Below are 15097 nucleotides of genomic sequence, written 5' to 3'. Positions count from 1 at the left end.
CTCCATTTAAAATTTCCCGCCCTTCCTTCTAAACCAATCATTCTCTTTTGAACCGAATGGCCGCAGAGGCATCCGATCCGTTGATCCGGGACGGCAGTCCGGGACAGTCCGGGACGGCCATAGTGAATGACGGCGATCGCGAATGTCTTTCGCACAGTGTTCCGTGGGTGATTTTGCGGCGTGAGTACTCGAAATTTGGTGTCATATGATTCATCCGGAAGGTAAAAATGCAGAATGTAGCACAAGGAACGACCTCGGATAGCCAGAAACACAACGAGAAAGCATCGAGTGTTCACCACGAGATTGGGAAGACGTCGTCGACTCCCCAATCTTCCATCTCCAGCCCAACAAAGTCGGAGAACGAGACTTTCTCGGAATTGCAGCCCCGCTTTATGACAGATTCGTCGGAGAGCGAGGAGGACAGTGTTTCCGAGGTAAAGGGATGATTGCACTTCGTTTTTTTTTCTAGACAATGAGGAATGAATCGGGAAAGAGAGAGAAGGCAAGAACAGAGCAAGGAGAGAAAATTGGCCTCTTGTCTTTTCGGGTTTCTCGGCACTTCACCGACTCACAACTCTTTAATCTTCTCTCTCTCCTTTCTGGCGTGACTAATTATCGTCTCGTCCAGAGTAGACATCATTCAGCATTATTTCTTAGATCTTCGTGGATTGAAAATTGGAATCAATTTGTCCAACTTTTTTTCGCGATTCACTGTGAGCACTGTGCTGTGTGGGAAAGAGAGAGAGAGAGGTTAGAAAGAGAGGAAAAAGAGACTAGAGAGTCCCTGAAAGCTGGGAGTCTCATACTCATTGTTTTACGTCGTGATTACACGGCATTGGCATGCGAGGGTATATCGAGCAGTGCGATATAGGAATGTCGCGAAAACTCGTCTCGCGAAAAAGACCCGTTAAACGGGGTTAATCGCACGGCATGAACGATAGCAGTCACTGGTAGTCGAGAATCACAGGCCGACGGCCTGACTACCGGAGTACAAGGCCGGGCTTTATGTGAATTTCTGCTGGCCATTTATGTGGATTATTATCTCTCTTTATGTGGATTTATGCAATGTGATTTCAATGTCTGCTCTGATCTTGGTTTCTTCCCTTGCTGAGGAGAAAAAGGTAGAAGGGAATTTTCTCAATTCGCGGAGGGAAGTTATGTAACCGGGATATTTGCACGATTAGTTGGTTCTGGTAAGACGGTGATATGTCAGTCAAGGATATGAGTTTCATTCTGTGATTCTGTGATTGTCAATCAGAATCGTCGTCCAAATTCGTCGGTATTTCCACAAGTCTCACAGTCACGAGCGCATCGCATCTTTTTTTTATCAGCGAGCCAACAGCCTTGCTCGCTACTCAAGTGCCTCGGTTCAGTCAGTTCGCATTCCCCCTCAGCATTGACAAGACTTTTTCCTAGAAAATCATTTCGCGAAATTTCTGAAGCAAATTCCTTGCCTTGCCTTTTTGATCTTGATTCTTTGTTTTAACTCTTAATTCAACAATTTAGCTTTTGGGGTAGAAACAACAGAACGTTGTGAAAAATCGATAAGAATTAATTAGCACATGATTGGATAGAAATTATTATTGATGCTCTGTGAAAACAATAAAAATTAATAATCAATGGGCACTAAATAACCAGTGATTAAGCAAGGAAAAATAATCTGAAAAGTATCAGATTAAAGGTCCCTTAAAACTGAGAGTGAATTTATTATTTTAATATGATATTTTTCCATTTATAGTAGAAAACTTATCCAGACACTTTAAACGTCACTTCCACTTTCAGAGCACATGGAATACTACGATTTTGAACGAGTTCATTTTGAAATTCTACAAAATTGCTAATATTCCAGTTGTAAATTGTGCAGTTTTGAGGGCGGTGTAGCAAAAATGTAAAAGATTTTAATAACTTTTGCGGCTTGTGTAGAATGAAAAGTTCAAATTTTGAGGTTAGACCTTGAATCCAAACACTTAAATTTTAAAAGGAAGTGTCCAAACCTACGCTGACATGCAACGACTTCATAATAACTATACCTACGCGAAGAACTTTACTATAAATTTGATGAACATTAAAATTAAAATTTTGTAACGTTTTTTATAACCTTTTAAAACTAGATATCCCAAACCCAACTTTGTAGAGTTTCAATATTACGGTGGCCCATAAATAGTAACAAAAGCATAACATTAAATAAATTTAAGGTGCTTGAAAATATTTCTCTCTTTTAAACAACAAACTTAGTATGTATAAGTTTTAGCTAAAACCACTCATGCCTAGTACTCCCGCATCGGCCTTAAATCATTCAAAGCTTAATATCTTCCTTATTTTCGGCATTAGAAAAAATATCAGCTATTATTTTCTTTCATTTTTACCGCAAATTCAATAGTGAAATTAGATTCTTAGATATATTAAACTCAATGGGTATTTTTCGCAATATAATTTATATACATTGATTCTAGAACACTAAAAGGTACTTTATTATAGGATTCAAGGACATTGATTAATTTATACAAAATGATATTATTGCGATAAATACTCGCTAAGATTAATTTGACAAAAAATTTAATTTCACCGTTGGATTTCGGGTGAAATTCAAGAAAATAATCACTGATATGTTTCTGTAATTTCGTAAATAAGGAAGATACTAAGGCGGATGAGAGAGTAATACGTATTGTTAATTTTAGTTCAAATTTACACATCATTTTTTCTTCAAAAAGAACCAATTTTTTCGAAAACACCTTAAACTTTTGAAGTTTTAATATATTTTTCATGAACCTAGTCCATCTATTATCCCATTAATTTAGATATTTTCATATACTAAAATTTATAATTTAATTATTTCGACGTAAACTCTGTTTAAAAATCTGAAGTTTATAGAATTACAAAAACTTCCAATTTTAAGACTTTTAAGCTTGAAAGTTTTCTTAAAATCTTTAACAGATAACTCCAAGGTTTTCAAATTTTAAAGCTTTTTTATTTAGTTTTTTTTTTAACTTTAAATTTTTAGCAAAGTATAACTCAACATGTTCTTCAAAATTATTTTACAGCTGAAAATGTCTAAATAACAATTACAAAACTGACCAAAAATTGACCGCTTCATTCCAAACTAAAAATATACATGCTTTAGCGATTCAAACTAAAAATAATGATTAATTCCTGAATTTTAGAGAGCGTGTTAATTTGAAAATTTCTAATCTTTATAGTTTCATTGCAATTTTTCCTTAAACGTTTTCAATTTAAAATTATTTTCAATTATTACGGATTTTAGTAAAGAGGAGAATAGCTAATCTCTAAATTTGAAAGTACGATTTTGAGTGTTATGAATTTATTGTCGGTCAAGTATTAAAAGGATTTTTTTTTAAATTGTATAATTTTGAATTATTTAAATTAGAAACAAATAATTTCGAATTGTTTAACATCACACTATTCCAATTTTAACCTTTTCCATTTTACCATTTTTAAGCTGTAAAGGATTTTAATAAAAAATTTATGAACAATTTCAAATTGAAACTTCGCGTAGGTTTAGTTCAAGTTAGCGTAGGTATAGCACAGCCATTTTTAAGTAACTCAGTTTTAATTCCCTAATTCTAAAATTATTAATTTGGTTAAGGCCTTAAGTATAAAAAATTTATTTTTTTAAGCTTAATTTCGAATATTTGTGTATTAAGTCTCTTAATTTTGAATTATGCAAATTCAGATAATTAAAAATGTTGTAATTTGCCGCTAAGTAATTATTTTTCCACATTTTACACATTCTTGAAAAAGCAAACAATCAATGGTTTTTAATTTGAAACATCTGGTTCTAAAATTGAGAATTTGAAAACCTTAAAAACGAATAATTTTTAATTATTGATACACTGAAACCTTTTATAAAAGGATTAATTTCAAAATAAAACATTAAATTTGGCCTACCTGTCAGCTTATTTTTTTAAAATTCATAGATTGATAATTTTAACCGTTTTAATTTGAACTTTTTTTAATCGAATCCTTCGAAATTAAAAGTCTTACCATTTTTAATTGTTAATTTTGAACATCTCTCCTCTTAAAGGATTAAATTAAAAATATAAAATTGTTAAACCATCAATTTTAATTTGTACAATATAAAATACTTATAGTTACATATTTTACATTTCTAAGCACCTCAAATTCTAGTATATTTAATTTTGTGTGTTTTGAGTTTGTAATTGTTTAATTGAAACGTTGAAAACAAATCTTTTTTTATTTTGAGTGCCTTATTTAAAGAAACGCTTAATTTTTAAGGTGTCAAACTTCAGTGCCTATTTCTGGAATTGTTTAATCTGGCTGGCTTCCAATTTAGATTTACATATACATTATGGAACCTTTGAATTTAAAAATCATCAAAAAAAATTCCTCTATTCATTTAAGGGTTAATTCTAGCTTAGTATCATCCCTTCGGAAAATCATGGCCGTAATATTTCAATAAGAGATTTTGACGTTGCAGAACGTTCTTCAGTTTTTCAATTCTATAATAATTCTAGTAGTAAATTATACATTAGTAACTAGACTCTTGTACTTTGTGTGCGTGATAGATGCGTGCACGAGCGTGTCAGAATGCGTTTGTAGTTTGTAGAATGGTTGATAGTGCATAGATGTTAGTGCACAAGTGCTTCCTTTCGATTGTAGAAAATGCTCGATTAGTTTCCAGTTATCGCCTTTTGCTTTTGTAGTCAGGCTATATTCTAGACTTTTATTGTAATTGAAAAAAGGTTTTAAATCCTTTTTGGACAAGGTTCCCAAGAGTGCAAAGAATTTTTTTACCTGAATTATGTATAAACAGATTCTTTAAAAAACATTATGAAAATCTACTGCAGAATATTTTGTGCATTCAAGTAGAAAAGAACCATTTAACTTCTGATTGTAATTTTTATTTTAAATGATTCGAAAAATATTGGCTCTAGGACAAACCTTCTAAATCGGAAACCAAGCATCTTTTATTTTTCATCACCAGTATCTTTAACATTATTGTATTAATTTAAAAAACTTTTGCAATTGTATATTTCTTGACAAATAGAAGTTTTATCTAAAAAAACTATTGCAAAGTAGAGTTTTGGAAATGTTCTATTTACAAAAGTCTAGTTTTGGAAAAATCAAATTAAATCACTTTAAATCGACACTATTTTTCGAGTAGACTTTACAATTTTGCTGTAATAGATTTGAATACTTGGCATGCATAAACAGTTACTTTTTTGTTTCATTTTATTTTATTATCAGGCTTGGTTTTGTTATGACTATTTTCGGTTTATCGTCAAACTTGTCTAATACTATGACATGATTGTCAGTATGTAGTTATTTTATTCAGAGATTTTCGAAAGTTATACAGTAAGTTTGAATAATAATATATATTTTTTCTTTCTTTTTGGAGATATTTGATACAGTTGGATTGTTTAGAAAAACGATAATGATTTTTGTTAGGTTTTTTCAGGCTGACCTCGCAGGGCACATGACCCTTCAATTGATATTAGGTCTGCTGTACTGCGTCTAAGGAAGTGGCTATCTCTAAGATGCAGATAACCATTCTTTTCAAAAGTATGGCAGAGATTGGTAGGAAACTATCTCTGTTAACTGTAAAGTATACAGGCTTATTATAGAAACTTTTACGACTAGTGTTTTAAAACTCTAAAATGATTAACAATTAATCAAACTCTCTGTTGGTAGGACCAGAATTTCTCCTGTTATTTAGCTACTGAGTCTGGAAATTCCATATTGAATTATCTCGACCGTTTCTATAGGGAGTTACATTTATCTTAAAAGGTTATTCTAGAACTGGACCAATTTTTAAGATACCAGGGATCACAAGTCTTTCCATTATCCCCTCCGTTTCATTTTTTAAATTTCCCCCATTCACGAAAAAATTCCCCCTTTCTCTTTGAATGCACGGTATTTGTAAATATAATATTTGTATTATGCGGGAACTTCTCTGAAATTAGTAAATGTAGGAACGTGAGGACAACCTAAGAATTATCCGAGCCATTATTTCTTTTGAATCTACAAAATTAGTCTGTTAAAAAATAGAATATTCTATCGTGTGTAGTGAACGTTTAATTTGCTTAGCTCACAAAATTACCTATTACAATTATTTAAAAAATTTAATTTGATAATTTTTAAAATTAAAGTTACATTTTTTGTTACAGCTAGAATACACATATAGCAAGGCGTATAGCTTTAAGTGCATCAATGAAAACAATAAAATTCATCTATATAATATTGAAGCATTTAAATAAATATGTTAAAAATGTGAAAACCTGAGACAGAAGTTGTTATCCAATATAAAATAGGAATCTTAAAAAAAATAAAAATATAAAATCAAACAAAAGGGATTAGAAGGTGAACACGTTAATTGAAATGTACAAAGTTAAAACAGTGAATATTGCAAGGTATAAAAAAACTTAAGCTTTATAAGTTGATTAACTGCAAAGTTTAAATGATCTAGCTTGAACAATTTTAAGTTAAACGATCAAAATTAGCACACTTAAATTTTAATTCCGTTTAGGAATATTGGGCAGTTTTAATTTTTATTTTTAATATTACGAGTAAAAAATGTATAAATGTTTATTCGACCAATTTGAAACTAAACTATTTAGGATTTAAATACAACTTTAGAGCTAAAATATTTTTTTCATTGACTCTTATGTAAATGAAATATTTTTGAAATATTAAATATTTTAGACGTTTTTTAATTTGAGTTCAAGAGCATTGTGGAGTGTATTTTCAAATTTACATGCATATTTTTGATTAGAAGAACGATTTTAATGGTATAAAAATTGACTATTAAAAAAAATGTATTTTTGCCGGACTTTTTTGTATTTTGAATAGTTTTCCAACGACATAAGTATATGAATTTTCAAAAACTAAATTTGTTAATGACAGAAATCATCGCAGAATTATGTATAATTATTTTAAAATATAACATTTCTTGTAAAAATGTTGGTTCTTCTTTCATATATATACAAATTAATGTTTAATCTTTCCCCCGCTTTTCCCCTTTCTCGTGAAAACATTGCCCTATTTCTCCTTTTTTGAACTCTTTTTGCGCTGAGATCCTTGTGACATGAAAAATAATTTCTTGCACAACAGTCGTTAGTGGGTACTGGAAAACTCCAGAATTCAATAGCCCTTTTGTCATGTGCTCGATATTATTTTTTGCTTGCAAAATATCTTTACAAATTGGAAGTTTTTTTGAAAATTTGTTTAGTCGTTGAAAGATTAATAATCAGTGAATGTTACTGTCCTTGTAAATAATTGCTCAATGTTATAAAATATAGATGCATATTTAGAAAGGTTAGATGTAACAATTTCCTAGGAATATATGGAGTGGAAAAATCATTAGAACTTGATTTTATTGGATTGCATATATTAATGATAAAGAGCATAAAAATCATTCTTTCAAAACCTACTCACTAAAACTGTAAATGTTCTACTTTGCAGATAAAATTGTGGATGTTTTTTTTTACTCTCAAGTTCACCTTTTGAATTTTTCTTTCTACAGAGAAGTTTCTACGATCCTTTTTCACTGAAGATAAGGATAAGTACATACGGCAATTACACTTTATAGCAGAATTTGTATTTTGTATGGTACATATATTGATGTTTGATTCCACTATTCTAAATAGAAATTCACCATTTTGTCGTAGAAAATTTTGCAATTCTATTAGCCTTATCTAATCACTGTGAATATTATTTTACAGCCGAAATTTATAAGTCGTCATTGGATTTGTGTGTCCTTATCTGATATAAAATTATTTGATGAGCCAGGCCACTAATTTGTTTTAACTTACTCAGACATTTGTTTAAAATTGGAATTTAACGCGTTCCTATTTTTAATTAAGGAAGTTTAAATTTGTTAGTAACTTTTAAAGCTAAAAAGATTTCAGATATATTCTCTGATAAAGCTTGGCAAATATTGATTTAAGTTTACATTATTTTCTTTTAAATTACATGTGGAATTTCCGATGACCAGTTTCATTGGTTTTTTTTTCAAAGTTACAATTTTTAGAATCCCAGCTTCTTAAGGGAATATTTTTACAATATTGTAGAATTTTTCTTTGATTCGTAATGGCCCAACTAACAAACTGCTAAAATTCCAATTTTCCTTTGTTAGAAATCAGAATCTCCCATTTCCTGTCCTATGTATTCTGGATCGGTAAAATAGACCACGCCGATTTGTGCTTTATGGTTGTCTACAAAGTCAGACAAAGCTGAGGTTGAGCGAGGTTAGGAAACTTCACGTAAGACCCGTAAGCCCGACCGTAACACCGCAAGTCTCGTGGACTCGTGAATCACTTGCATAAATTCCTCAGTGGTAGGATTTTTTTAAGGCTTACGTTTTAAGTTTACCTTTTCCCATGGTGTCACGACATCTGTATGTCCGCTCAGAAACGTAGATCGGTATGCGTTAAATTACCAATTGCACAAGTGAACTCTTCATTTATTCTTTTTTCAAATAGTCGAGAAATATGTGAAACATCAAAATTAAGTATAAAAAAAAAGTAAAGACATTTTGAACAATTTCTAGTTTATTTAACAACATTTAATTTAACAAATGATAGCAGTGAAATAAAAACAAGCCAATTAAATATAAACGAATTAGAGGAACTAGAAAATGTAGATTAAAAGTAAATCTTTTATTGGAATAATGTAAATAATTGATAGCATTCCGTGTTTCGCTTTGAATTGAAGTTTTCCAAGCAAGTGCAAGCAAGATCGTGCACGTCAATTGTAAATCGAGCCTTATTTTTGCTATAATAGGTATGTGTTTTGCCTGTGTGTGTGTATAGGTGCGCCGCTGAGCGGACCTCCGCCGACAGCTCCCTGTCTGTGCAAGTCTCGCCTTTCTTTGTGTATCATCGGGGTGCTTGTGTCTGTACCGAGTTCGTGGGCCAGTGGCATCCTGTCTGTGTACGTATGCGTGGAAACTGTGGAACGGAGCCACCATATCTTTGATATTACAACGAGTGGCCGCCGATCGTACGTTTCGGCGATTCAGATTATTCGTGATGGCATGATTACGTGAAAAGCCAGTTGAATCGCTGAATCAAAGTGTCTTCTTTGTGAGGTGAAAATAAAAAAACAATTGAAACGCAGGTATGCGGGATTAAGCGAGGAAGTGTCAGTTTCATCCACCTTGAAATGGCTGCACATTGTGCGGCCAGCCCCTGTTCTTTCTAGCTATCCAACTCCATTTGCTTAGCCTACAAAGATACTTTCACCTCTCTCGATTAATTTTCAATTTTAGCCAAATGCTCGTATTTCTTACATTGGGCGAAAATTCGACGCGAAACTTACGTCAGTGCCTTGCGCGCGACACTGACGTTTTTCCTACAAATCTCATAGTGCTTTCGAGTTGATGGGGTGAGGCTGCCTTCGTGCCTTTTAAAATTCTAAAATTCCTCGTTTTTCCCCAAGCCAGAGTCCCTATTTTCCAGGAAAAGGTTTTCCCTTGTACTATTCTCCTTCATTGTTCGAGGCTCGGGATGAAATGCCAAGGAAAAAGTGGAAAGAAGCGTCTCGCAGTTTCTCGCTATCGGGCATAACCTCAATTTTCATATTGCAATTCGTGCAATTCTCGCCGCTCGCGACTTTACGCGAGCGAGCATCGATGCTCGGAATTCTGCTGGCTCTCTCCTCTCGGGGAATTAACCTCAGTGACGTTGACTCTCTTTGCGTTAGGTCGCAGCCAGAGTTGTCAAGATTCTAAAGTGCAGAGAATTAAAAAAAAAAGTTGTTTGTAAGTGCGGGGTGATTACAAGAAGCTGGGAAGTCGATCAATTCAGTGCGTATCAAAAGTTCCTGGGAAATTTTATCAGTGGCGTGTCCCAGGATCTGAGGGAATTTGTGAGACTCCAGAAATTTAAACCGAGCTTTTGGAGTCTAAGTGTAAAATGTTTAAGGCATCTTGAGGGATTGGAGATGCTCTCTTTGTTTCTGGAAATAATTGGTTTGAGTTTTGTAAAGTGGGTGTGAATTCGAACATAACCTTAGTCTCGTCTTTTATCGGAGTGATTTTATACGATTTATTCATGAGTGTAAAAACCGCGTTTGATCTGTCAAATTAGATTTTGAAATGCTTTCAGATTCTCATTGATTTTTGTCCCTACGTTTAGAAACATCAGAGTTGAATGGAATTTTTTTTTAAATTGTTGTGCACGCCATGGTGGTACAATTTGCAAGCAAAATTACTTTTTCTTTTACAGTACGTCTGAGTAACTACTGGGGTTAATTAATTTCATCTATCAAGTTGCTTGTTTACGTTTAAACGAGAAAATCTTACACTTACAAGTACTATCGGTATTCTCATTGCAATAGAAAATGTTTCTCCTCCACACTAGCAGTTCTAAATTCAATTTGAATTCTTGATTTGGCAATTCGATATCGTTTTATGTATAACTTTAAATTAACAATTCTCGGGAGGTCTAGACTTTGACATTCTGTACTGCTTTTCCGTATATATTTTCTTTTTTCAAAAAATGGATATTTTGAATTATAACCTTTAAATTCAAAGTATTCTTTTTATATTTTATGTATAGATAAATTTTGACATTTCTGTCCAGATTTTCAATGTTTCTTGCAGGAAATGAAAACGTTGAATTTGGATGTGCTTAAACTTCTGAATGTTTAAATGAACGAAATTTTGTATTAAATGCTTTCTAAACCATAAACAGTGCGAAAAAGTCATTCATTATATTGAAACTAATGCAGTTATAAAATAAACTTATCGTGCACATTGTTTTATAATGGGAAGCATATTATTTCTAGTAAATTAGAATTGGGATAATATATTGCGAACATTTGAACTTTTAGAAGATCAGGAAAATTGAATTTGGATGATTCGGATTAGAATTTGAATTTAAGATCACATTCATCGAAAGTAAAATCATGTGCATTTTTTATTCTACAGTGCAATAATAGTTATAAACGTCAACTTTACTTAGTATTCTTCATAAAGTTTGAATCATTGACCCAATCCATGAGTCATCGTTTTATTATTTTGAATTTTTTCTAAACAAACATTAAAGGCGTTAAAATTCTAAATCCTTCAGAAATATAAGTAAAGGGCGTTTAATTTTGAAAATCTACATATACAACAACTTTAAGTTTAAATTTCAACAGTAGAAAAGGCTCGAAGTTGTATTTACAATCAAATTAAGAGGGCAAAATATTGCACATTTCCAAATTAAAGATTCTTGATTCTTGACAAAATTGTATTTAAAAATGTTAAAACTTTTGAACAGGCTTCAAGTCATTAAAAAAAGAAGAACTTTTATTTTACCGTTCATAATTTTGGACAAGAATCTCGAAACCCCGTGGAAAATAAAATACTTGATTTTAATTTTTAATTTAAAAAAAAGGAGGAGTGGCTTCTGAAAACTGCCGAAGTCATAAAATTTTCAAAAGGCGTTTTTGATGATGTTCGTCAACATTTTTTCTCTTTGGCCATTGGCCAATGTACCTAAAGTCCTGAAAGTTTTGATGAACTAAATATTTTATCTACAAGTATTTTCCCAACTCAAAACTTCAAGCGCTTTGACCACAAATTTTACGATTGACAAAAACTTGTTTATAAATCATAATCGAAACAATTCATCCTAATTGATTTTTTGTAGAAAATGTAGTGTTCTATATTGTGCAGAAAATGCAAAATAATTCACTGTTAATTAACCGAGAAAATAAAAAAATTAGATCTGGGGAAAACCTGGGCCAGATTACAATATCCGCGCCGACAAAGTTTTAATGTGGATTCCTATATGAGTTTTAGCGAAAAAAGTGAATCTGAAAGTTTTAAATCGATATCTGGAATAGTTTTCGATTGATCGATTTTTAAAACTTTTCTAATGTACGTAATTTCTTAAGTGCATTCCGATAGGCAATTTTTGTACGAGAAAAATTAGTTTTAATGTGGGTTCCTATGCGGGAAAAGGGACATGAATGTGATCTTGCATTATTTCTATGACCAGTAACGGGGGTGCCTTCCCTTATTTCTGTGACCAGTCACAGGGATGTCTTCGATATCTCGAAAACTATTCGAGATATCGATTTGAAACTTCAGATTTGTGTTTCTCGCAAAAAATCCTATAGGAATCCACAATAAAACTTTGTCGCCACGGATATCGTAATCTCCCCAAAACCTGAATTGGAAATTCGCAGAAACGATATCTTAATTTCAACATTCAAATGAACGAAATATTTTTTCCTAATTCTACTTTATCTATAAATCGACAGGTGAGCCCCAATAGAATCTATTGGAACCGTGAGCGAGATACGACGTCCCTTGAAATAAAAATAAGACACTACGTTTTTCCGCTCACTCGGCGAAATGTTGTTTTAATTACAATTTAGAATAAAGCATTATGAGTTACTTTTATAATTAATAATTTGCATTATAAGTAAATGAGAATTTTAGAACCGTTTCTTGTTTCTAAAGCCACCGTTAGAAAATTTCGTTAATTTGAACGTTCAGAACTTCAAGCACATAAGTTCCATGAAATCTTCTCTTTTACGGGGTGATTCTTGACCTATGACAAAAGAAATCTAAAACTATCTTTCAAAATAAATAATTCTAGGAATCTCTTTTAAGTTACCGTTGAAGGTTGAGAGTCATCCAGTATTTTAATCTAATATACAACGATAATAAAAGAAAATGACATCAGAGTAACGAAATGATTGTTGATTGTAGGTGGAGTGTTTTGCAATTGATCAATCTGAGTTAGAGGAAGATACTCACCCAGAGAGTTCCAAGTTTTTATTAGCACCTGAAGATCCGGAGCGATCTGTTGACCCTGAAACTCAGGCACGCCTTGAAGCTCTCCTCGAGGCAGCCGGTATCGGGAAGCTTTCATCCGGTGATGGGAAACACCTGGCCGATCACGAGGTCCTCCGTCGTTTGACGTCTAGTGTTTCGTGTGCATTGGATGAAGCAGCAGCAGCATTAACCCGCATGAGAAGCGACAACCCACGTAGCCAAAACGAAAAGCGTTCTCTCGTCGAAGCCTGCACCGACGGAGACGTAGGCACTGTTAAGAAACTTTTGACGGAGGGACGAAGTGTGCACGAAACTACAGAAGAGGGAGAGAGTCTGCTCTCCCTGGCTTGTTCCGCGGGGTATTACGAGCTTGCACAGGTTTGTAGATTTCTATCAATATTATCCAGAGCTTTGAACCACCACTTGTTTCTCTACAAATTCACAGTGAGGACAAAAACAAAGGAAATATGCACTTTTTGAAATTATTAATGTTGTGTTCATTTCAATTGAAGAATTCTGACAATTATAATAAAGGTTTAATTATGTGACGGCTGTCTCTTGCATTGGTCTTATTTAAAGTATACTTAAGATGTCGAATGACACGAAGCTCTTGATTCATGGAACTCCGAGAGGCAAAGTTAACTTGGAATTCATGTTGTTTTGTAACTTTCTCCACAGGAAAAATAGTTTGAACTCACTGTTGTTTTCTTTTGTACTATTTTTCTTTTAAGTGAAAATAAATAAATAGATTTTTTGTGTGTGATAAACGAGAAAGTGGACAGATTTTTTGGGACCACCTTGTCGATGACATGTGTAGACTCTAATGTTTACGATTACTATTCTCGTGTTCTCTATTGTCGTATTTTGCTTGCACTTTGCTCTGCTTCAAGTATGAATAAATAAAGTGAATATGGATTGTGACTTACATAATAAATAAGCTCATAAATGCCAATATCTATATTAAAAGAAGATCAAGAAAAAAATTTCTTTTATGTTTATATTGAAGCTTCTCGGGCATTTTTCATTTTTTTTAGCAAAATCAAAATTTGCATTATAATTTTTAATGTAAATTAGATTCTTATTAACCTGTGTGTCTGAATAATTAAATTAATAAATGCAATGACATTTTTGCTGCTAGAGATCTTAGTAACGCTGAAAAAACTTTAGAACATTTTATATTTGATACCAAAAATTTAATATATTGCTAATCATTCGTTCATTGATTCATTATTTTGTTGACATTCAGGTATTGCTAGCAATGAGTGCCAACGTGGAAGACCGTGGAATTAAGGGGGATTGCACCCCTTTGATGGAAGCGGCCAGTGCAGGGCACGCAGATATTGTACGATTACTCATAGCTCATGGAGCGGATGTGAATGCTCAGTCAACATCAGGTACGGAATTAAAAATATTTTAAAGATCATTAAAGTTTATCGAGAGGTACATAAGTACGTATATAAAGAGCTAGTCTTCAAGAAGTATTAAGTCTACGTAAATCAGGATGTCTATCGAACCAAGAAATCGGCAAAAGCATTTAATTTCCATTTGATACTATAAAATGTTAAAAATAAATAGGGTTTATCATGAAACATTACTTTTATCATATATTTGAATAATATATTCAAATTATAATCAAGTTTCAGGATTATTGGGATCGTTATCATTAATGGGACTTTACTGAACATTTTACAAAGTTTCTGCAAAAAAGTTTAAAAAAATTAAAATTAAAATTAAAAAATAACAATAAAAATCATAAATATATATTTTTTAAATAAATCATTGGACAAAAATATTAACATTTTTCCAACATTTTTGTTTCATTTTTCAATATGTTGCACCATGAAATTAAAAATGTTCACTTTAATAATGGTGATAAGTTGTTCTGATTATATAGAAATTTACCTTGTAAATTATCTAAAGGACATTAAAAAAATGCTTATTATATTAGATTGTATTTAAATTTTAAGAAAACATTGAAACTTGCACTACTTTTGCAGTCTTCTTAAAAAACTGACACAATAACTCCATTCTGGCTCACTCTATAGATAATTCCGATAGAGTTCAACCTATTTAAGATCAAATAAATATTAAAACTCATATAATTGGCATTAAAAGGACTTGAGCAATAATCGATATACAGGTGATGTCATACTTGTGATCGACAATGTAGTTTCGATTAATATTTATCAATTCAGTCTATGATTAAGGATAGGTTTGGTGCATGTAAATAAATAATTGATTTCGACATACATTTTGTTACATATATTGTTCAATATCCCATTTTTATGCGTTAGTTTTGGAAAAATCACAAAAAGAAATTTTTAAATTTGTTTGGGGGGGGGGGGG

General features: G+C 32.3%; 1 protein-coding gene across 8 annotated transcripts in view; it reads left to right on the top strand.

Moving 5' to 3' along the window:
• Positions 1 to 15097, top strand: part of LOC117177911 (ankyrin repeat domain-containing protein 17-like) — a 60487-nt gene continuing 45390 nt past the window's right edge. For all 8 annotated transcript variants that reach the window (XM_033369008.1, XM_033369005.1, XM_033369007.1 and 5 more), the window contains exons 1-3: positions 1 to 434; positions 12686 to 13129; positions 13998 to 14145. In XM_033369008.1, coding sequence (XP_033224899.1) covers positions 228 to 434; positions 12686 to 13129; positions 13998 to 14145 — 799 coding nt within the window. In that variant the 5' untranslated portion in view covers positions 1 to 227. The remainder of the gene's footprint in view (positions 435 to 12685; positions 13130 to 13997; positions 14146 to 15097) is intronic.

This window comes from Belonocnema kinseyi, chromosome 8, assembly GCF_010883055.1.
Source record: "Belonocnema kinseyi isolate 2016_QV_RU_SX_M_011 chromosome 8, B_treatae_v1, whole genome shotgun sequence".
In the NCBI taxonomy this organism is placed as follows: Eukaryota; Metazoa; Arthropoda; class Insecta; order Hymenoptera; family Cynipidae; genus Belonocnema; species Belonocnema kinseyi.
Note: the sequence above shows the minus strand (reverse complement) of the source record. Positions and strands in the feature narration are given on the sequence as shown.